Raw genomic sequence first — 20,175 nt, forward strand, 5'->3', positions numbered from 1 at the left:
CTCCCTCTCAATTCCAGAAATTTCTGTTTCTCTTTCCTGAAATAGGCTGTTGTCAATAATTTCAGAAACATTACAAACAGCATTTCTCAGTGTGAAGAGCACATGGGGTCTCTCAAGGACGTGCATCACTGGTCCACCCTCACTGTGGGGTCTGACACATGGGCCTCTGGTGTCTCACCCACACCGCAATTAATCAGGTCAGGAAACTGACAAGATTGATCCCACCCATGGTCCAGATCCCGCTGACCCCACATCCACTCTGAGAGTGCGGTTCAGGGCATCATGCCACAGACCAGGTCACTCTGGTCAAGGTCACCCGGGCAGTGGACGCTGGAGTAGTATTGGCATGAGAATCAGCTTTGTCCCCAGTCAGAGCCTCACCCATGTATTGTTGCTACAGCTTGTAGGCAGGACCCCAGTGTGGGGAGCACAGCTCTGTCCCAGGAACAAGGGTCATCAAGGAGCCAGGAGGGACTTGCACAGGCGTATTCTTATGAATGGGGTGTGGACGGTGTCATAGGAAAATAGAGAAGTGATAGAAAGCTTCATGGAGGCTGTGATAGAAAGAAAGCCCATGGGGCGCCTGGGTGGCGCAGTCGTTAAGCGTCTGCCTTCGGCTCAGGGCGTGATCCCGGCGTTCCAGGATCGAGCCCCACATCAGGCTCCTCCGCTAGGAGCCTGCTTCTTCCTCTCACACTCCCCCTGCTGTGTTCCCTCTCTCACTGGCTGTCTGTCAAATAAATAAATAAAATCTTAAAAAAAAAAAAAAAGAAAGAAAGAAAGCCCACGCTCCGGGACCAGGAGAGGGGCTGTGCTTCCTTCCCTATTTGCCTGTATTTCTCCTCTGGGCTCATTGCCACTGTGACTTCCCCCTGCGTTCTACAGAGACGTCACACGTGTGTCTGTGCTCACATGAGCTCCCAGCACAGCAGGAACCCACATCCCCTGCAGCACTTCCGGGGTCCGGGCACCCTGTCCATGGTGAAGACCCCAGGAATGTGCTGAGGATGCAGGAGACCCCATGGGGGAGGCTCCAGGAGGGAAGGACATACCCTGGTCTCCTCCCCTGGACGGGGCATCTCAGGAAGCCTCGGGGTCCACTTGCTGCAGCGTCATGGACACCAGAGCCAGGCTAGGTCCTTGGGGATGGGCTGTTCCCCTTCCTGTGAGGCAGCTGACGTGACAACCCATACAGGGAGGACCAGCCTCCGTTTGGTCACACCCTGTGTGTCTGTCTGTCCTGTGGGCACCGAGGTCCCTGCGTCTGCGCTGCTAGAGCCAGAGAGAGGAGACGCCATGACCCCCACCCTCACGGCCCTGCTCTGTCTCGGTGAGATCTGAGGAGGGGAGGGGACACCCTAGTCTGGGAGGGACTCGCCCCACAGCCAGGCCCTGGTCTGTCAGAGGCCCCAGGGTCAAGAGGCTCATGGGAAAGAGGGGTTCTGCTCAGGATTCCAGGAACAGCTCTCACGGGGACTCTCTTCCAGGGCTGAGTGTGGGCCCCAGGACCCGAGTGCACGCAGGTGAGTCTGTCCCCAGGGTCCCAGTCCCACCTCCTCACGGGGGCAGGGGCCACCCACCAGGCAGTGGGGGACGGAGATCAGCACTTCTGGGCTGACAGAGGGGGGACGTCTGGGGGTTTGGGCAGAACTGGGACCTGGGGGTGGGGAAGGTCTTGTGACCCAGCCTCTGTTTCCTTCCAGGAACCCTCCCCAAACCCACCATCTGGGCTGAACCAAGCTCTGTGATCCCCTGGTGGACATCTGTGACCATCTGGTGTCAGGGGAGCCTGGAGGCCCGGGAGTACCGCCTGCTTAAAAATGAGGGAAACTTATGGACCTGGGTCACACAGGGAGGCTTATGGACCTGGGTCGCACAGAAGCCACTGGAGCCCGGGGATAAGGCCAACCTCTCCACCACATACATGACAGACCGTTCTGCAGGACGATATCACTGTCGCTATCTCAGTCCCACTGGCTGGTCAGAGCTCAGTGACCCCCTGGAGCTGGTGGTGACAGGTGCGAGCCCACTCAGAGTCCACGCCCCAGGCCCCAGGCTCTGTCCTCAGGAAGGGGGTCTGCTGTCAGGGTGTCTCCCTCTCACAGCCGAGCCCTGGGGATCATGTGGGGGGATCTGAGCCCCATTTAACACCGCCCCCTCCTCCTCTCCTAGGATCACATGGCAAACCCCAGCTCTCAGCCCTGCCCAGCCCTGTCGTGGCCTCAGGAGGGAACGTGACCCTCCAGTGTGCCTCACGGTTAGGATTCGACAGGTTTGTCCTGATGAAGGAAGGAGAACGCCAGCCCTCCTCGACCCTGGACTCCCAGCGAGCCCCCAGTGGGCAGTTCCAGGCTCTGTTCCCTGTGGGCCCTGTGACCCCTAGCCGCAGGTGGACGTTCAGATGCCACGGTTATTACAACAATGCCCCCCAGGTGTGGTCCTACCCCAGTGACCCCCTGGAGCTGCTGGTCTCAGGTGAGGGAGTCTGACTGTTGCCCCATCCGTGTTTTGAGGCACCAGACAGGTTACAGGGGCTCTGCTCCCAGGGGAGCCCCAGATGAGAGGGTGGGGTGAGGGGACCACGGGGCTCACAGGTCAGAGACACAGAGGGTGAGGGACAGTGAGACCTGGGGGTCAGGAGAGTACAACGGAGGTTTGGGGAGAATCAGCCCCTGAGATCCACGGCTGGTCTTCTCCCAGGTATGTCGGGGAAGCCCTCCCTCCTGACCCTGCAGGGCCCTGTCGTGACCTCTGGACAGAGCCTGACCCTCCAGTGTCGCTCTGATGTCCGCTACGACAGATTCGCTCTGTCCAAGGAGGGGGCGCGTGACCCTCTCTGGCTCCTTGGCCGGCAGCCCCAGGCTGGGCTCTCTGGGGCAGACTTCGCCCTGGGTCCTGTGAGACCCTCCCTCGGGGGCCGGTACACATGCTCTGGTGGACACAGCCTCTCGTCCGAGTGGTCGGCCCCCAGTAACCCCCTGGACATCCTGGTCGCAGGTGAGGGCCCATGGGTCAGCCAGGGTCCCGGACCCTGCACAGGTCCTGCCAGGGGAGGCCCAGGTGGTGGTGGTGGGACCAGGGGTGTTGGGTCCCAGGGAGGGAGGAGACAGAGAGAGACAGGGGATGGGGAAGGGGACAGACTCTGAGGACAGACAGACTCAGTTCAGAACAAGGGCCGCACAGCCCCTCACCCGCCCTTCCTCTCTCTAGGACAGCTCCCCTACACACCCTCCCTCTCCGTGCAGCCGGGACCCATGGTGACCTCAGGAGAGAATGTGACCCTGCGGTGTCAGTCACGGAGTGCTGTGGACACCTTCCTTCTGTCCAAGGAGGGGGCAGCTGGTCCGCCCCTGCGTCTTAGATCGAAGGCCCGAGCTGGGCAGCACCAGGCTAAGTTCTCCATGCATCCTGTGACCTCAGCCCACAGGGGGACCTACAGGTGCTATGGCTCCTCCAGCACCTCCCCCCACCTGCTGTCACAGCCCAGTGACCCCCTGGAGCTGCGGGTCTCAGGTGAGAGGCCCCTGACCCTGACCTTTCAGGGCTCTGCCAGCTCTGGACGCATGTCTCGGGAAAGCCAGACACAGTAATAAATGGGGGGTCACGGGGGCTCCAAGGAGGAGGATCCAGCCCAGGAGAGGTTGGAAGGATCCACAGTCTCCCCCGGGGTCCCCGTCCTGCAGTCTCAGTGGAGGGAAGGGGTAGGGGCTGCAAGAGGGGTGGGTGGAAGAGGACGATGGTGAGCAGACAGAGGCCTCCCACTCACCTCCTGCCACCTCCGTATCACAGTCTGATCTGGGGTGTCGGCCCCACGGGACATTGTCCTGGAGAGAAGCCTCCCACCTGTGGGCACTGCTCCGCCACCCCCTGTGCTCCCCGGGGGGCCTCCACGGCCCTCGGTGCCCACCTGAGACCAGCGAGGCCCAGCCCAGCTCGCGGGAGTCCCGGGGATGCCGCACCGCGGGTCCGAGCAGCTGGCGGCCAACGCTTGTACAGGGTCCCTGTGCCTGCTTCTCAGGCCTTCGAGAGCAGCCCCTGCAGCCAGGCTGGGAAGGGCCCGCAGGCGACAGGGATGCCACACTCAGAAGCAGGTCCTCTCCCCGGGGGCGTCGCTTAGATGAGATGCTCACCTGCCTGGTGGGGAACAGCCTTGGCCGCTGTCGCATCTCAGCATATTCTCAACGCGTCTCGTTTAGTTACGTACGTGCCGCGTAAAGTGCAGGGATTCATCGCTCACACGACCTTCAAGGCCCTTGAACTTTATTCGTACAAGTGGCGTCAGTTCGCAGCCTGTTTTAACAACCGCTCAGCGGCCTTACCGCGGCTCCGTCAGTCTGAACGCTGGTTGAGGCGCCTAAGGCAGCGCCGGCTGGGGGCGCTCACGGGCTGGGACCCGCCGCGCTCTCCCTTTCCGCTGGGCTCCGCGCTGCGCACGTCACCGTCGCCTGGACACACGGAAATCTCCCTTCTCGGGGCTCCATGCACAGCGGCGATTCTCACTCCGAAGGACGGAGGAGGATGTCCTGAGGCCTCACGTCAGGGCAACAGCTTGATTTACACCCAAACTTCATTTTAAAGCAAGCTCATGAAAACCACTTTTTATATCGAATGCGCTGTTGACCTACGCATTTCAGGCCATTTTCCTGCTTCATTACGGTTTTATTGGAAGCGTGATCTTTTCCTGAAAGATGTACATCTTCTGAACAACTAACTTTTCTCTTTGATTTTTAACCGCATGAGGTTCTCTACAAAGGCTCCCTGGTTTCACACATTTGGGGGTTCACCCAACTGCATAATGTTCACTGTGCACTGGCATTTTCTACATTGTAGAAGCTAATATTACTTAGACTGTTTGTATGAGTCTTTATAATGAGGACTGGTCCATATTTTGTTCTTCCTTTTTTCTTTTATTTCACTCCTGCTTTTCATATGAAAACTAGGGAAGCAGCGTCCGTGACGTCCTAGTTCGCATGCTCACCCCATATTAGAGTCCCACTGACTTTCACTGGTCCTGGGGGTTTGAAATCCGCACGTATGGACTTCCTCAGGTCTGGCTGTGATATAGTGGGGACAGTGGCTGTCTTTTTAGTGCAAATAAAACGATTAATTATCCTTACTTGAAACCTCACCAGATTTCTAGGGTTTGTCCCAAACAGTGAGATGATGATGGAGACTCCCCCTCCTGACCTGCCTCCAGTTCCCTTAAGCCTGAGTCCAGACCCTCCTGCCCCCAGCCTGCCCCACACGCCACAGACTCGACTGCACTCCTGTGAGGAACAGACAGACCGCGCCTCTCTCTGCCTCTCTCTCTCTCTAGACAGTAAGATGTAGATATCCCCACATATACACCTGATTCTATATGTACGTATTTACATGATATTGGCAATTATAGAAATAAACATGGCTATATATGTCCATACATATACCCTATGAGTCTGTCTACAGCCATTCGTCCTCATGCCCGTAATCTTCCTCCCGTAATTTTCACGTGTCTGTAACTGGTCTTCCCGCCTAGGTCCACACAGCAAGCAAGGACTAACAGTGTTCATAGGACCCAGTGACTGAACATCACCTTTGGGACATACATGTTAGTATGCAGATGTGTGGTTATCGATCTATCATCATCTATCACTGTAGGTATTTGTAATTAAATGAAGAATGATTAATGAACATATCCAAGGATAAATATTCTAGGTCCTGATGAGAATGCAGACCCGGAAGGAAGGGAGCTGGCTGACACGGAGCGAAGGGGACCTGCCCCAGACGTTGGCCACTCTGAGCTCTGACAATCAGCAGACCCTGACACCAGCCCCTCGTCCACGGATGCTGCTGGGTCCTGAGCTACGGAACAGTTGGGAATTCTGATCTGCAGGGACATGAGCACGTTGGGTCTCGTGTCCCAGACGGAACAGAGAACATACGAGGACATGATGATGTCTGTGTCGGGAGGCCATTTTTCTCTGCCACCCTGACCTCCTGGGGCACAGCCAGAATCTATCCAGTGTGACCGGGTAGCAAAGTCTGAAATCAAGGAAAACAGGCGGCTGGAGGAATCCAGTGAGGAGAGCCGAGGAGATCCCTGTAGCGCAGAGAAGGGCTAGTTCAGGAACTCTACGAAAACTACATAGTGACGGGTCAAGGGATCTAGAACACGGAGCAGAAGACAGGCTGGACGGGGGTCTCCAGCTCCTCACCTTTGCTTCCATTTTCCCCGCAGGAACAGCTGACACCGTGAGCCCACCCCAAAACAAGTCAGCCCCCGGCAGTGGTAAGTAGGAGAAAGTCTCAGAGATGGGGCTGGCGTGGAGGGGCTGTCCTGACAGGGGGAGGCGGTGCTCTGGGTGGACACCCAGGATCCGGGCTGATTTGGGTCCACACTGACCTCTGCAACCCCTCTGTCCCCCTTCTCAGCCTCTGATCCCAGAGATTACACGGTGGAGAATGTCATCCGCATGGGCGTGGCTGCCTTCATCCTGGTGGTCCTCGGGATTCTGCTACTGGAGGCTCGGCACAGCCAGACAAGGACCCCAGAGGCAGCCAGTAGCTAAACCCAAGGGGGAGTGAACCCGCCGTTCCCTGTGGCAGAGCTCTGGACATGGATCTCATGTGCCCAGGGGGATCTGGAAGAACGCCTGCGGCTCATGCTAGCTGATCTGTCTGCCGAGAACACCGAGGGGGAAACAGGTGCCAGGATATGTCTGGGCTTCTCCCTGCTCGGGACTCGTCCCCCCGTGAGCTATGATGCTTTCCCTCCCGCCATTGTTGGATATCCCTGACTGACCCCCGTCTTTCCTCGTCCCTGTGACTTGAGGGTTCGTCCCACCCAGCAGGGTTGGGTTCCTACCTTCCTACAGCAACAGGGACTTTCGTGGGATATATTTTCCTTTACTTTCCATTCCTTCCTTCCTTGATGTGCCCTACTGACCTCCAGCCTTTCAGCCCAAAACACAGAATCTGTTTTCACAAGTAAATAAATGGGTGAAAATCAGGTCCGTTGTGAAACAGATGAATCCAAAACCTTTCCCTAAACTCTCTCTGCGCTCACAGAGCGCTTCTCTGCTCGTGCGATGACACCTGGTAGAGTTTTCCAGAAATACCACCAGTTGGAGTGAGCTCAGGGGTGTCTGAAGTGGTGATGAGCTGCTACACGGGCTCCAAGTAATACATGTTTTTTTTTTTTTTAAAGCTGTGATTTGTGGCATTTGCCCATTTGTTTGGTGTAAACACCCCCATCATGGCCAACGTCAGGGACCCGTGTGAACGCTCCGTGTGCCCAGGTGGGAGTCATGGATACAGCGTCTTTCACACGTGAGTGTGACCGAGCTGCGGGCTCACCTCACGCTGACCCCGACGGGCACGTGTGGCTCATTCTAGTTTAAACGTCCTGGTATTTTCCACCTCAGTGTAATGCCACAGTTTCAGGGAAATCATGACGCCCAAATCCCACTGCATCCACAGGAGAGACAAGAGAACACAAGGGCAAAAGGCATCGTTGGAGAAAATTCTGTGCACTTAGAATCCCAGCTCGTTTCTGGTCTGAGTGTAATTGCTGCCAACAATCCGGGGAGTAGATCCGAACCACCTGGTGAGAGAAGGGACACGGGTCTGGCCGGTAAGTCCACACCCTCGAGGATACCGTGTGCATGTGCACGGTGACAGCTGCAGGAGAATATAGACACAGGGTTCTCTCCGTGTAGACACGGACCATAGAATTCAATTTCACACTGAATCAGTATTTGTGGCAAACATGGAACGGGGTATTTTAAGGCTGAAAAATCACACACTAAAACTACCAGCAGCGGACAGACTGACTTCAAACCCCACAGCACGTGTATGAAAGCGAACGTCAGAAAGCCCGCAGGTGGGATCATCCCATCACATACATAAGGTGCGAGAAGAGATGGGGCATTTTTAAAGCGGGACTAACTTCAACCCCATAAATAATGGGAGGAAAACTTCCCACAATCCGTTATGGTGGTAAACAGTACAGATGGCTGAGCTATGCAGAGGTCTGTCTCCAAGAGTCTGTCCGTTCCTCCTCACTGACTCCCCCTCCGTCCTAGCAGAGCGTCGTCCTGAGCAGCTGGCAGGACCCTCACTTCCAGCTCACTCCTGGTCGGTCCCATCCCCGTCTCTGTGATTTCAGGGAAGACAGCCATGTGCAGGGGCGCCGGCCCCCAGGGTCAGGGTGCTCTCCACTCCATTCCCAGATGGAAACTTACTGGAGGCTTGACCTTGAGAACAGACCCAGAACCCCTCGACCTTAGTGATGTACTGAAAAGTGGAAATGATGTTTGGGGGGCAGAGAGTTTCCAACACAGGAGAATCTTCAATGACAGGCCCCGGAATAATTGTACAGCCAATAGCTCCTTCCCTTATGGACCTGACTTCTGGAGCAAGAAAAAAGTGGGGCCCTTAAAGAAAGACCCCCTTTCCCTCCAGGGCTCTCCCTGCTCCAGGGTCCCTGATATGCTGGTCCATTTCTATGGCAATGAGAATATGACTGTCTACACCTGCAGGAAGAGGGATGCTCTGAGCTCCGGGACAACCAGGCTCTACGAGATCCCAGAACAAGACAGCAGGCCCCAGGCAATGCCATAAACCTCCCTACACACCTGTCCCAAAGACCAGGGCAAGATGGTTTCCCCAGAGAATTCTACCAGACATTTAAAGAAAAATTAATGGGTATTAAGGAGGGCACGTATCGCATGGAGCACTGTGTGTTATACGAAAACAATGAATCATGGAACACTGCATCAAAAACTAAGGATGTACTGTATGGTGACTAACATAACATAATAATAAAAAAAATTTTTTTTAAAGAAAAATTAATGCTGTTCTTCTCCAACTCTTCCAAATAACTGAAAAGGAAGGAACTTCCAAGCTAATTTTATGAGATGAGCACTACCCTGATATCAAAGCCAGATAAGGACATTACAAGAAAATAGAATCACAGCCCACTATCCCTGATGGATATAGGTGCAAAAATTCTGAACAAAATATTAGCCAGCCAAGTTCAATGACACATCAAAAGGATCATGCACCGTGATCAAGTGGGATTTACCCATGGGACACAAGGATGGTTCGACATACACAGTCAATAAATGTGAAGCATCATATTAATAGAATGAATGATACAAATCACATAATCATCTCAATAGATGCAGAAAAATGCATTTGAAAAAACACAGCATCTTTCATGATAAAAACTCTCAACAAATTGGGTATAGAAGGAATATACCTCAACACGATCAAGGCCATATATGACAAGCCCACAGCTAGCATCATACTCAATGGCAAATACCTGGAAGCTTTTCCTCTAAGATCAGGAACAAGACAAGGATGACTACTGTCACCGCTCCTATTCAACACAGTACCGGAAGTCCTGGCCACAGCAATCAGACAAGAAAAAGAAATAAAAGACATCCAGATCAGAAAGAAAGAAGTAAAATGGTCTTGGTTTGCAGATTATATGATGTTACACAGAGAAAATCTTAAAGACTCCAGCAACCACCTTTAGAACTAACCTACAAACTCAGCAAAGTTGCAGGATAAAAAATCAACATACAGAAAACAGGTCCATTTCTATACACCAATGACCCCATATCTGAAGAAGAAATAAAGAAAACAATTTTGGCTGCATCTACTGTGAGAATGAAGACCATTCTCAGCAATCAGACTGTTGACATTCCAGAAAATGTTGACATCATTCTGGAGGGACACATTGTTATTGTGAAGGGCCCCAGAAGAACCCTGCGGAAGGACTCAATCACATCAATGTACAACTCAGTCTCCTGGGAAAGAAAAGGAAGAGGCTCAGTTGACAAATGGTGGGGAAATAGAAAAGAACTGGCTACTGTTCACACTATCTGTAGTCACAGACAGCACATGATCAAGGGCATTAAAGGCACTTGTATCAAGATGAGGTCTGTGTACGCTCACTTCTCCCCTTCTCCCATCAATGTTATTTCAGGAGAACGATTTTCCTATCAGAATCCAAAATTTCTTGGGTGAAAAATACATCCACAGGGTTTGGGTGAGGCCAGATGTTGCTTGTTTAGTATCTCAAGCCCAGAAAGATGAGTTACTTCTTGAAGGACATGACATTGAACTTGTATCAAATTCAGCTGCTTTGATTCAGCAAGCCACAAGAGTTAAAAATAAGGATTACCAAAAAATTTTTGGATGATATTTATGTTTCTTTCTTTTTTCTTTTTATGTTATGTTAGTCACCATACAGCACTTCATTAGTTTTTTTTTTTTAAGCACTTCATTAGTTTTTGATGTAGTGAGAGGATGTGGAGAAAGGGGAACCCTCTTACACTGTTGGTGGGAACGCAAGCTGGTACAGCCACTTGGGAAACAGTGTGGAGGTCCCTCAAAAAGTTAAAAATGGAGCTACCCTATGACCCAGCAATTGCACTACTGGGTATTTACCCCAAGGATACACATGTAGTGAAAAGAAGGGACACATGCACCCCAATGTTCATGGCAGCCATGTCCACAATAGCCAAACTGTGGAAGGAGCTGAGATGCCCTTCAACAGAGATGAATGGATAAAGAAGATGTGGTCCATATATACCATGGAATATTACTCAGCCATCAGAAAGAATGAATACCCAACATTTGCACCAACGTGGATGGAACTAGAGGGGATCTATGTTTCTGAAAAAGGAACAGTTCAGCAGATTGATGAACAAGATCTAAGTTGTCCAACTACAGAAACAGCAAGATTCCAGATGATTTTTCAGACTTATTTGTGATATTTTGATACAATAAAAGCTGTATTAATGTGGAAGGGGGAAGAAAACAATTTCATTTACAATAACGTCAAAATAATAAATATTTGGGAATAAATTTAACCAAAGAGGTGAAAGCTATACTCTGAAAATATAAGACTTTGATGAAAGATAATGAAGAAGACACAAACAAATGGAAAGATTCCCATGTTTATGGGTTGTAAGAATACTGTTGTTAAAATATATATACTACCCATATTATTCAGATATGCACGTGAGCCAGATATCTATGATAATGAGAATGGATAAATACAAGTTGATATATTCACACAAGAAATATTATATTGCAGTCCGAAACAATGAAATGGAGCTTTAAAAATTGATATGTATGCATCATAGCAATATAAACTGAAGTACGAAAAAGAGGGCAGGTGTTACGATGAGCACAGGGTGTTATACGCAGCTAATGAATCGTCGAACACTACACCAAAAACTAATGACGTACTATATGTTGGCTCACTTAACATAACTTTAAAAAGATGCAAAAGCTAATAATTATAAATTTTTGAAACAACGGTGTCTGTGGGTACATACGTGTGTGGGTACAAACATATATTTTACATTTATTACAATTACATATTTTACAAGGAGAGGTAAGTGCCTTCAATGCATAGTGGAAAATTTCCTACAAATTTCAAGACATGGGGTTAAAGAAGGAGGTGGGATAAGGACAAAATACGTAGGTGGATTATGTTATATGGTCATAGCAATCTACATGTTTTAATTTGGAGGGTGTTCCTGTTTTGGGTTTTTCTTCATAAAATGTTTTGGGGTGAGTTTTTTTTTTTTTTAAACCAGCTTTATTTATTTGACAGAGCGAGAGACAGCCAGCGAGAGAGGGAACACAAGCAGGGGGAGTGGGAGAGGAAGAAGCAGGCTCCTAGCGGAGGAGCCTGATGTGGGGCTCGATCCCATAACGCCGGGATCACGCCCTGAGCCGAAGGCAGATGCTTAATGACTGAGCCACCCAGGCGCCCCATGGGGTGAGTTTTTTGACACTTTTAATTGGCTGTTAGAAAGTGAATTTCCTCTAGCATTATATTAATGGATATTTATATTTATATAAAATTTATATATTTATAATATATACAATATACACACACACATAGATAGACAGATGAATCTCTGAGTTTGGATTTCTGTGTCATAAGATCAATTTCAGGTAAAACCATAAGATCTAGAATTTACAAGCATTGTTCTTTGCCAATAAAGTGAAAGTCTATGTTTCTAAATAATTGCATAATCCTTCTACAGGGAAATTAAATAATTTTTAGCAAGTATTTGCTCAATACTAGAAATATCTGCTTAGAAAATCATTTTGATTTTACATTATAATTCTTTTTATAATAGTATCTACTAGGTATGTTGCATATTACAGATGAAGATTTTGAAACTTAGATTTTCAAAAAAACTACTATCATTTCATCATTCTGAGTACGAGAGACTGTGTCTGAGATGTGTTTCAAGTCTGACCACAGTAAATGATGTGACACGACGGGTCCGGTCTACACAATTTCCAGGAAGCCTGCTTTTACCCTCGCCTGAGCCCCCACACTCACCTACACGTACAGTAAAAAGAGCCTCTATGTGTCACCTTTTCTTATTGCGGTCAGCTTATGAATGTGAGCTGGGCTCCATTTCAAGACATCCTGTGTACTTGTCAACTCTGCTCGGTCACCATTCAGCAGAAGCAGCACATGTCACCTGTGGTCATCAGCCTCACATGTCTTGGTGAGTCCCAGAAGGGGATGAAGGGAGGGAATACATGGTGGAAATATTGGCCTGGAAGGCTGGGTCTCCCCACATCAGAACATTCCCATGGGGCAAAGCAGACCTTGATGGAGAAGCTCAGGCCAGGTGGGGGAAGGAGTGGTAGGCCAGGTCTTCTATGGAGATGGACCATTCATCATGAGTCTTTCTTTCCAGGGTTCTTCTTCATCCGGAAGATCTGGGCACAAATGGGTGAGTCCTTTCCCCAAACCTTGGGCTGCCATCCACTCAGAATAAGAGAATTCCTATAACAAGAAGGCAGATGGCACAGGAGGTTGGGTGATGGGTTGGCTGTGGTAGGGCTTGTGGGTGAATCTCTTGTGAACTAGAAAGTGAGGGCCCAGGGAAACCCTAGTCTCAATTCTGGTCCAGAGACCCTCCCTAGAACCCTCTTCCCCTTGGCTGAGCCAGGCTCTAAAACCATCTGGAGGACACTGCTGCTCAGAGCTGGCGTGTCTGGGATGAACTGGCATCGTCAGTAGAGCAGGGGATGCAAGCCGTGCCAGGCACAACAGACTGACTGTGGTCAAGGTCCCCAGCACACCCATGAGGGTGGGAGCCCCAGGCTGCTGCCGCCGCCACTGATGTTCTGCAGCAGAGGTGGGAGATCCGCATGCCAGGACCCCTGGAAATCCAGCACATTCTGACGCGGCTCTGTCATGTCACGTGCCTCCTGTGTTTGCTGGTATTATGGCATACACATAGGTCAGTACTCTTCTGGTCAGTGCCTACTCTGTCTGCTTTTACATAACTAACTCACACTATCGACAGCTAGAAAGAGTTCAGTGTTCGGTACTCACTCAGAACTCTCAGCCGACATGTTTGTTGTAGGAGATGCCCATGTCTGTGTGGTGTGGCCACCCCTGGTTTGCAAAGGAGCCTTAGAGACTCAGAAAGAAGGGGAGCCTCTGAGCCAAGGGAAGGGAGACCAATGCCGTGCCTCCCCCCCCCAGGTGGTCAGGACAAGCCCTCCCTATCTGCCTGGCCAAGCCCCGTGGTTCCTCAAGGACAGCATGTGACTCTTCCTTGTCGCTCCCATCACAAGTTTGACACATTCAGACTGTACAAGGACAATGGCATCCTCATCTCCAAGCTCCACGGCGCAATATCCCAGAAGGGCTTCCTCGTTGGCCCTGTAACCCCAACACATGCGGGGACTTACAGGTGTTGTGGATCCTACCCTGGCTCCTCCTCTGTGTGGTCAGCACCCAGTGACCCCCTGGTGATTGTGGTCACAGGTCAGAGAACACTTGTCTAGAGGGGCTATTCACTGTCCCAATCTTCCGAATGGCAGAGTTTCCTGGCGGGAGTGTCAGGCTGGTCCGATTAGAACAATAGGAGCTGCTCCAAGTATTTTAGATAAAAGGGCATTTCATGCAGGTGGGCAGAATAACGGCCCCCAATGATGTCTGAATCATAATACTCCAAGTCTATGAATAGTCCAAGGGCAATTAAGGTTTAATATGGAATTCAGGTTATTAAGCAGGTGACCCTGAGATGGGGAGATTATCCTGGATTATCCAGGTGGGCTTCCTGTAATTACAAGGGTAGAAGGAAGCAGGAGAATGAGCTTCAGGGTCATGTGGCAGGCAGTGATCCTGTCCCCCCACCCAGAGAAAACAGAAAAGGAATCTGTGGGAAGCAGGTGCACCATGGACAGTGCCGAGGATAAGCGCAGTGGGAATGGGGTCTGGCGCTGTTGCTAGACACAGAGACACACAGCAAAGGAGGGGCAGGGACAGACGGGGATATTCAGACAGTAAAGGACACAGAGAAGAAGAAGAAGACAGACAGACACAGGGGCACCCTCACTCTTTTAAGATCCCGGGGAATAGGGTGAGGCAAGTTGGCTCCTTCTAAATTTACAACATCCATGTTCTTAGGAATCTACAGAAAACCTTCCCTGTTAGCCCAGCCAGGTCCCCTGGTGAAATCAGGAGGGAACGTGACCTTGCATTGTTGCTCAGAGATTGTGTTTGAAAGCTTCATTTTTCACAGAGAGGGGGTATCCAAGGACCTCTGGTACCTTGCTGGGCAGCGCCATCATGGGGGGTCCCATGCTAACTTCTCCATGGGTCCTGTGACAGCTGCCCATGGGGGGACCTACAGGTACTTCGGTTCTCTCAATCGCTCCTTCCATGAGTGGTCTGCCCCCAGTGACCCCCTGGACATCATGATCACAGGTGAGACTGTCCAGACCTGCCCCCATCCTCTTTGGGATGCAGACAGGGTGTTCTAAGACCTGGAAGCCCCAGGTAGTGAAGGAGACAAACATGGGCTTTATGAAGAGAGACAGCCTTGGCAAAAGCTACACCAAGAGAGACCATGTTATAATGGGTTTTTTTTTTAAGATTTTATTTATTTATTAGAGAGAGAGACAGCCAGCGAGAGAGGGAATACAAGCAGGGGGAGTGGGAGAGGAAGAAGCAGGCTCCCAGCAGAGGAGCCTGATGCGGGGCTCGATCCCAGAACACTGGGATCACGCCCTGAGCCGAAGGCAGACGCTTAACGACTGCGCCACCCAGGCGCCCCTATAACTGTTTGTTATAACATAAAGAACAGATAGGGAGCAGAGACAGAGAGTCAGTAATGGAAATAAAGAGCAAGGGGACAGACAGAGACAGGTACGCCCACATCAGAGACAGGGTGCCCTTCCACTCTGAGTTTGTTCAGAGACCTGGGACAGTTTGGAACGTGGTTTCCAGTTAATCTCCACACCCTCTTCTCTACCAGGAGAACCCAAAGACACACCACCTACGTGACCAATTTCAAAGCCAGGCTGGCCTGTCTCAGGTTGATTGCCCATGGGCCCTAGGTCCTCACCCCATGTGGCACCCACAGATGCTGTGTTCACTCTGACATGACTTCACCCCATGTAGTTGAGCCACAATATACCCCAGGAAACCATGGTCCCAAGTGGAGGAGCCAGACACCAGCCCTTATATGTGGTGTGTCTCATGGGTTCCCAAGGATGTTTCTCAGGCCCATGTTGACGGTCACCTCAGATGTTACAGGATTACAGAGGTCAAAGCCTACAGAGAGAGGCGATCAGAGAGAAGGCAGAGTGGGTGTATGTCAGTGTACGTAGGCAATTTCTATGTCGATAGACACAGAAATGCATGTGTGCACATAAACAGACACACAGAATGGAGGGATGACAGAGAAAGGCAGATGGACAGACAGACAGACACTGGCTCAGAGACAAAAACGAAAGAAAAAGGGATAGAGAAACAGAGAGAGAGAGATGGGGAGGGCAGATAAAAGCCTTAAAAGACTGAGACCTGAGTTGGGGGAACAAAGAGAAAGGTGATGGTGTGGGGATGGGTGACAGAGATCCCAGAAGAGGGCTGGGGACAGAGAAGCAGGGCAAGTCACAGAAACCAAGGTGATGGAGATAGATAGATAGATAGATAGATAGATAGATAGATAGATAGATAGATAATGCTAAGTGAAATAAGTCAAGCAGAGAAAGACAATTATGGTTTCTCTCATCTATGGAACATAAGAACTAGGAAGATCGGTAGGAGAAGGAAGGGATAAAGAAAGGGGGGGTAATCAGAAGGGGGAATGAAGCATGAGAGACTATGGACTCTGGAAAACGAACTGAGGGCTTCAGAGGGGAGGGGGTGGGGGAATGGGATAGGCTGGTGATGGGTAGTAAGGAGGGCACGTATTGCATGGTGCACTGGGTGTTATACGCAACTAATGAATCCTGGAACATTGCATCAAAAACCAGGGATGTACTGTATGGTGACCAACATAATATAATTTTAAAAAATTATCATAAAAAAAGATAGATAGATAGATAGATAGATAGATAGATAGATAGATAGATAGATAATGTAGGAAGAGAGAGACAAGGTGGAATGAGAGACTCAGAATTAAAGAAAAAGGCAGGTGGAACCAGCGGATCCCGGGAGAGGCAAAGAGAGTAAGGCAGCACAAAGGGGAAAAAGAATAGGAGGGAGGCAAGCACAAGAAACAGCAGGAGAGGTGGACATGAAGGGGCACAGTGGGCCTTGGGCTCTGGGAACGGGGAGAGAGGATTCTCAGCCCAGGTGTGAAGGACACTGTGAGCAAGGAAGAGCCTCTCGTACTGAACTGCCTCCACTTCCTCCAGGTCTACACCAGAAACCTTCTCTCGGGGCCCAGCCGGGCGCCGTGGTGAGGTCAGGAGAGAACGTGACCTTCTCCTGCTGCTCCGAGAGTTCCTTTGACGTGTACCACCTGTCCAGGGATGAGCAGCCCCGTGGGCGCTGGCTCGCTAAGGGGCAGAGGCGTGGCGGTGAATCCCAGGCTGACTTCCCTCTGGGCCCCGCACACTCAGCCCTGGGCAGGACCTACAGATGCCATGGCTCTTTCAACTGCTCTCCCTGTGAGTGGTCAGGCCCGAGTGACCCACTGTACCTTTCTATCACAGGTGAGGAAGCCTGGAATCTGCTCTGTGTCCAGTGATCCAGGATAGATTTGAAGGCCATATGTGAGGGGCGTCCTGCTGGTACTGGGGGGATGCGTAGGAGCTCTGGGGCGACAGAAGCATAGATCAAGAAACCGGGAGGGAGAGACTGAGGACTCACCTCCAGCATCCTCCTGCATGGCTCGTGTGGAGACCCAAACTGGGGGTCTGTTTCCCCCAGGAAGATGGAAAAGAGTCAGGGCAGATCCAGGAGCAGGAGAGATGGGGCTCGGTTCAGGGAGATCAGAGGCTGCGTGGGCCCGTCACCATTACGCACTTCCTAGCAGCCCCTCCTCGCCACTCGCCCACAGAGTGGTCTCCCAGGTGGTACAGGTGCCTTTACAGCAAGATCGAGAAGCCTCTTCTTAAGTAGAGGCCCCTTTCATCATCAGCCTCTCCCATCTCCTCTCAGCAGCTTGAAGTCTCGGGGAGTCAAGGCCCCAGAGATTCTGGGGAGGGGTCAGTGTTAGATGACAAGGAGCTTCGGTGGATTGAAGATGGTCAGTTCCACTTCTCCACCTCTCTCCTGGCTTGTTTTCTAGGAAACTCTTCAACGAGTTGCCTCCCATCCACAAAACCAACCTGCGAAACTGGTGAGTAAAGGATCCCTTCTACCCTGTTTGTGGAAACCTGACAGAGAAGCCTTGGGTTTGGGTGTTGGCCAAGACACCTTCCAGCTCTGTGATCTTGGGCTTGCTACCTTCCCTCTCTGATCCCCAGACTCTACAATAGCAGAAGGGGTTTGGGTCAACACGGGACCAGTGAGAACTCTTAACCTCTAATTTTCTGCAGCAGAGACCTCCTCCAAGAGAGGAGGGTGAGAATAAACCTGATCTCCTGGCCAGGAATAATGCTGTGCTTACTCTGCTCCCATTCCTAAGTGGAGATAAGATTCGTGGGCACTTGGGGTGGGGGAAAGGAAGGGAGCAGCCGGTGAGGGTCAGGTAGTGCTTAGAGAAGTTTCATTTGCCAAGCAATGAGCTCCTGTCCGCCAGGATGCAACACTGATGTGCTCAGTGGAGGGGAGACAACTCAGAACGCGCTCTGTCGCCCGTATACACGATTCCTTCCCTTACCCACTCAAGCACTGATCCCGTGTATACACGTGTCCATGTGCTGGCTATGCCGTGTGTATTCGTTTCTTATTACTGCTGTAACAATTTTCCAGAAGCTTGGCGCATTAGAACAACACATTTTAAACATGATCGTACGGTTCTGTAGGTCATAGATCTGAAATGGGTCTCGTGGGGCTGGAACCAAGATGGCAACAGGCTTTCATTGGGTTCACATCTTCCTACAGGTAACCCCAGACACCTGCATGTTCTGGCTGGGCCCTTAGTGGCCATCGTCTTCCTCGCTGTCCTTCTTTTCTTCCTCACTCGTCGGTGGTGCCCTGCCAAAGAAAGTGAGTCTCCGGAAGATGAGACCAGTGCCTGTCTGGGAGGAGTGGGCGAGCCAGGGAGCCTCCATTTGCTGGTTGACTCCTGGTTCAAGGCAGAAGCCACAGAGGTCAGGCTTTCTAGAGAGAACTCCCGTGCCCCCATCCTCACCAACAGAATGGAAATGGGGAGACATGACTGGGATGTATCTTTGAACTTCGGAGAGGTGGACTCTCTCACTCTGCTTTCTGGCAGTAATTCCAGGCATTCACTGCACCTCGCTGTGCTTTGTTACTTGTATCTATAAAATGAGAACCTTCCAACTGTTTTCGATGACTTCTATTCCCCACAGATGTTGCTACAATGAACAGAGAGCCCGAGGTGGACAGAATGGTGAGCAGGGGGGTAGGTTGTCCTCGGCTCACCCTCTTCGGTGTCATCTCATCTCCTCCTAGTCCCCACAAGTGTGTGCACACCCTCCTCACCATTTCCCATCATGCAGGACCCTCAGGCAGAAGACCCACCGGAGGTGATATACACACAGTTGGATCATTGCATTTCCATGCGGAAAAAACCACTCCCACTTCTCAGAGGCCTGAGGAATCCTTGCGTGATGACGGTGTGTACGAGGAACTTGCAACATGCTGAGAGCAATCAAGGCATGAGTCCTATGCCCCAAGCACGCACAGGAAGACCCTGAGGTGTCCTCTCCGTGGACACCATAGCTCTTTCTGAAACCCCTCCTAACAACAACTGGAATCTGAAGACAGAAGTCTTCATTTTCCTCTCACCCTAAGATGAGATAAAAATCTCAGAACCCCCTAGAAGTCCCCCCATCCATTCTAGGATGCTATTATGATGATCCAGACATTTCCGATATTGTCCACAAAATCACCTTTTCTTTTCAAGGGTAAGTTCTGACTTGTGTTACTATGTTACTATGAACAAGTAAACAGATCTATCATCTATCATCAATCATCTTTCCTCCCAGCTATTATCAAATTTCATCTACATGGAATCACACAGTATGTATTTTTGTGACTGACTCCTTTCATTCAACATTGTATGTTTGAAATTTAATCCTATCTTTGCATGTAAGAGAAGTGTTTTCCGTCCTGTGTAGGAATCCCTTGTGTGACTATGTCACAGTTATGTGTCTAGTCTTGGTGAGTCTCCCAAACTCTGATGTCTTAATTTCTTGCACTCTTTCATCCTTCTGGAATCATCTGGATAGTTCTACCCATTCCTACTGGAATCTGGGAAGCCATGCTGGGGCAGGTTCAGACAGCCTCAAGTGAGAGATACCTGGAAGCTCTGGTTGGTTGCCAGAGAGCACCTGGTTGGTGTCCCCAGCATGGGGACTGGCTCTCTCCCACCACCTTTGCAGCTACCCCTTCAGGGCACATTATGGGGCCCCACGCACACCATGTCTCAACTTAGTACAGACGACTGCCCTCAAGGCTCAATCATTGAGATCTGGTAGGAGCAGGTGGGTCTATCTGGATGATTCTGGAAAAACAAAACAGTGTAAGAAATTAAGACATCTGTGTTTGCGCCCAACATTCGCATCAACATGGATGGAACTGGAGGGGATTATGCTAAGTGAAATAAGTCAAGCAGAGAAAGACAATTATCATATGGTTTCACTTATATGGGGAACATAAGGAATAACTGGGAGAACATTAGGAGAAGGAAGGGGAAGATGAAGGGGAGGGAAACAGAGGGGGAGATGAACCATGAGAGACTATGGAGTCCGGGAAACAAACTGAGG

General features: G+C 50.7%; 2 protein-coding genes and 2 pseudogenes across 3 annotated transcripts; all 4 read left to right on the forward strand.

Moving 5' to 3' along the window:
- Positions 1-597: 597 nt before the first annotated feature.
- Positions 598-6,276, forward strand: LOC123786969 (leukocyte immunoglobulin-like receptor subfamily A member 6; annotated as a pseudogene). Its single transcript, XR_015728146.1, has 6 exons — positions 598-1,330; positions 1,488-1,523; positions 1,704-2,018; positions 2,173-2,997; positions 3,211-3,513; positions 6,218-6,276. The product of XR_015728146.1 is annotated as a leukocyte immunoglobulin-like receptor subfamily A member 6 (transcript).
- Positions 6,277-9,654: 3,378 nt separating this feature from the next.
- Positions 9,655-10,763, forward strand: LOC123787023 (large ribosomal subunit protein uL6 pseudogene; annotated as a pseudogene).
- A 1,460-nt stretch (positions 10,764-12,223) lies between these two features.
- LOC148108332 (killer cell immunoglobulin-like receptor 3DL3) lies at positions 12,224-14,881 on the forward strand. Its single transcript, XM_087871032.1, has 4 exons — positions 12,224-12,530; positions 12,726-12,761; positions 13,523-13,807; positions 14,453-14,881. The coding sequence occupies exons 1-4, from the start codon at positions 12,416-12,418 to the stop codon at positions 14,806-14,808; spliced, it is 792 nt and encodes a 263-aa protein (XP_087727158.1). The 5' UTR covers positions 12,224-12,415; the 3' UTR covers positions 14,809-14,881.
- A 1,557-nt stretch (positions 14,882-16,438) lies between these two features.
- LOC123786985 (killer cell immunoglobulin-like receptor 2DL3) lies at positions 16,439-20,076 on the forward strand. Its single transcript, XM_087871031.1, has 5 exons — positions 16,439-16,989; positions 17,568-17,618; positions 18,326-18,430; positions 18,757-18,797; positions 18,907-20,076. The coding sequence occupies exons 1-5, from the start codon at positions 16,569-16,571 to the stop codon at positions 19,102-19,104; spliced, it is 816 nt and encodes a 271-aa protein (XP_087727157.1). The 5' UTR covers positions 16,439-16,568; the 3' UTR covers positions 19,105-20,076.
- The last annotated feature ends 99 nt before the right edge of the window (positions 20,077-20,175 follow it).

This window comes from Ursus americanus, chromosome 21 (genome assembly GCF_024610735.1).
Source record: "Ursus americanus isolate L20-20 chromosome 21, mUrsAme1.1.p, whole genome shotgun sequence".
Classification (NCBI taxonomy): domain Eukaryota; kingdom Metazoa; phylum Chordata; class Mammalia; order Carnivora; family Ursidae; genus Ursus; species Ursus americanus.

Bases quoted from the DNA above. Each gene is read 5' to 3' on its own strand.
- LOC148108332 (XM_087871032.1), top strand. From the start codon at position 12,416: ATGAATGTGAGCTGGGCTCCATTTCAAGACATCCTGTGTACTTGTCAA. The intron at 12,531-12,725 runs GTGAGTCCCAGA...CTTTCTTTCCAG, and splicing joins CATCAGCCTCACATGTCTTG to GGTTCTTCTTCATCCGGAAG. The intron at 12,762-13,522 runs GTGAGTCCTTTC...TCCCCCCCCCAG, and splicing joins GAAGATCTGGGCACAAATGG to GTGGTCAGGACAAGCCCTCC.
- LOC123786985 (XM_087871031.1), top strand. From the start codon at position 16,569: ATGAAGGGGCACAGTGGGCCTTGGGCTCTGGGAACGGGGAGAGAGGAT. The intron at 16,990-17,567 runs GTGAGGAAGCCT...CTTGTTTTCTAG, and splicing joins ACTGTACCTTTCTATCACAG to GAAACTCTTCAACGAGTTGC. The intron at 18,798-18,906 runs GTGAGCAGGGGG...CCCATCATGCAG, and splicing joins AGCCCGAGGTGGACAGAATG to GACCCTCAGGCAGAAGACCC.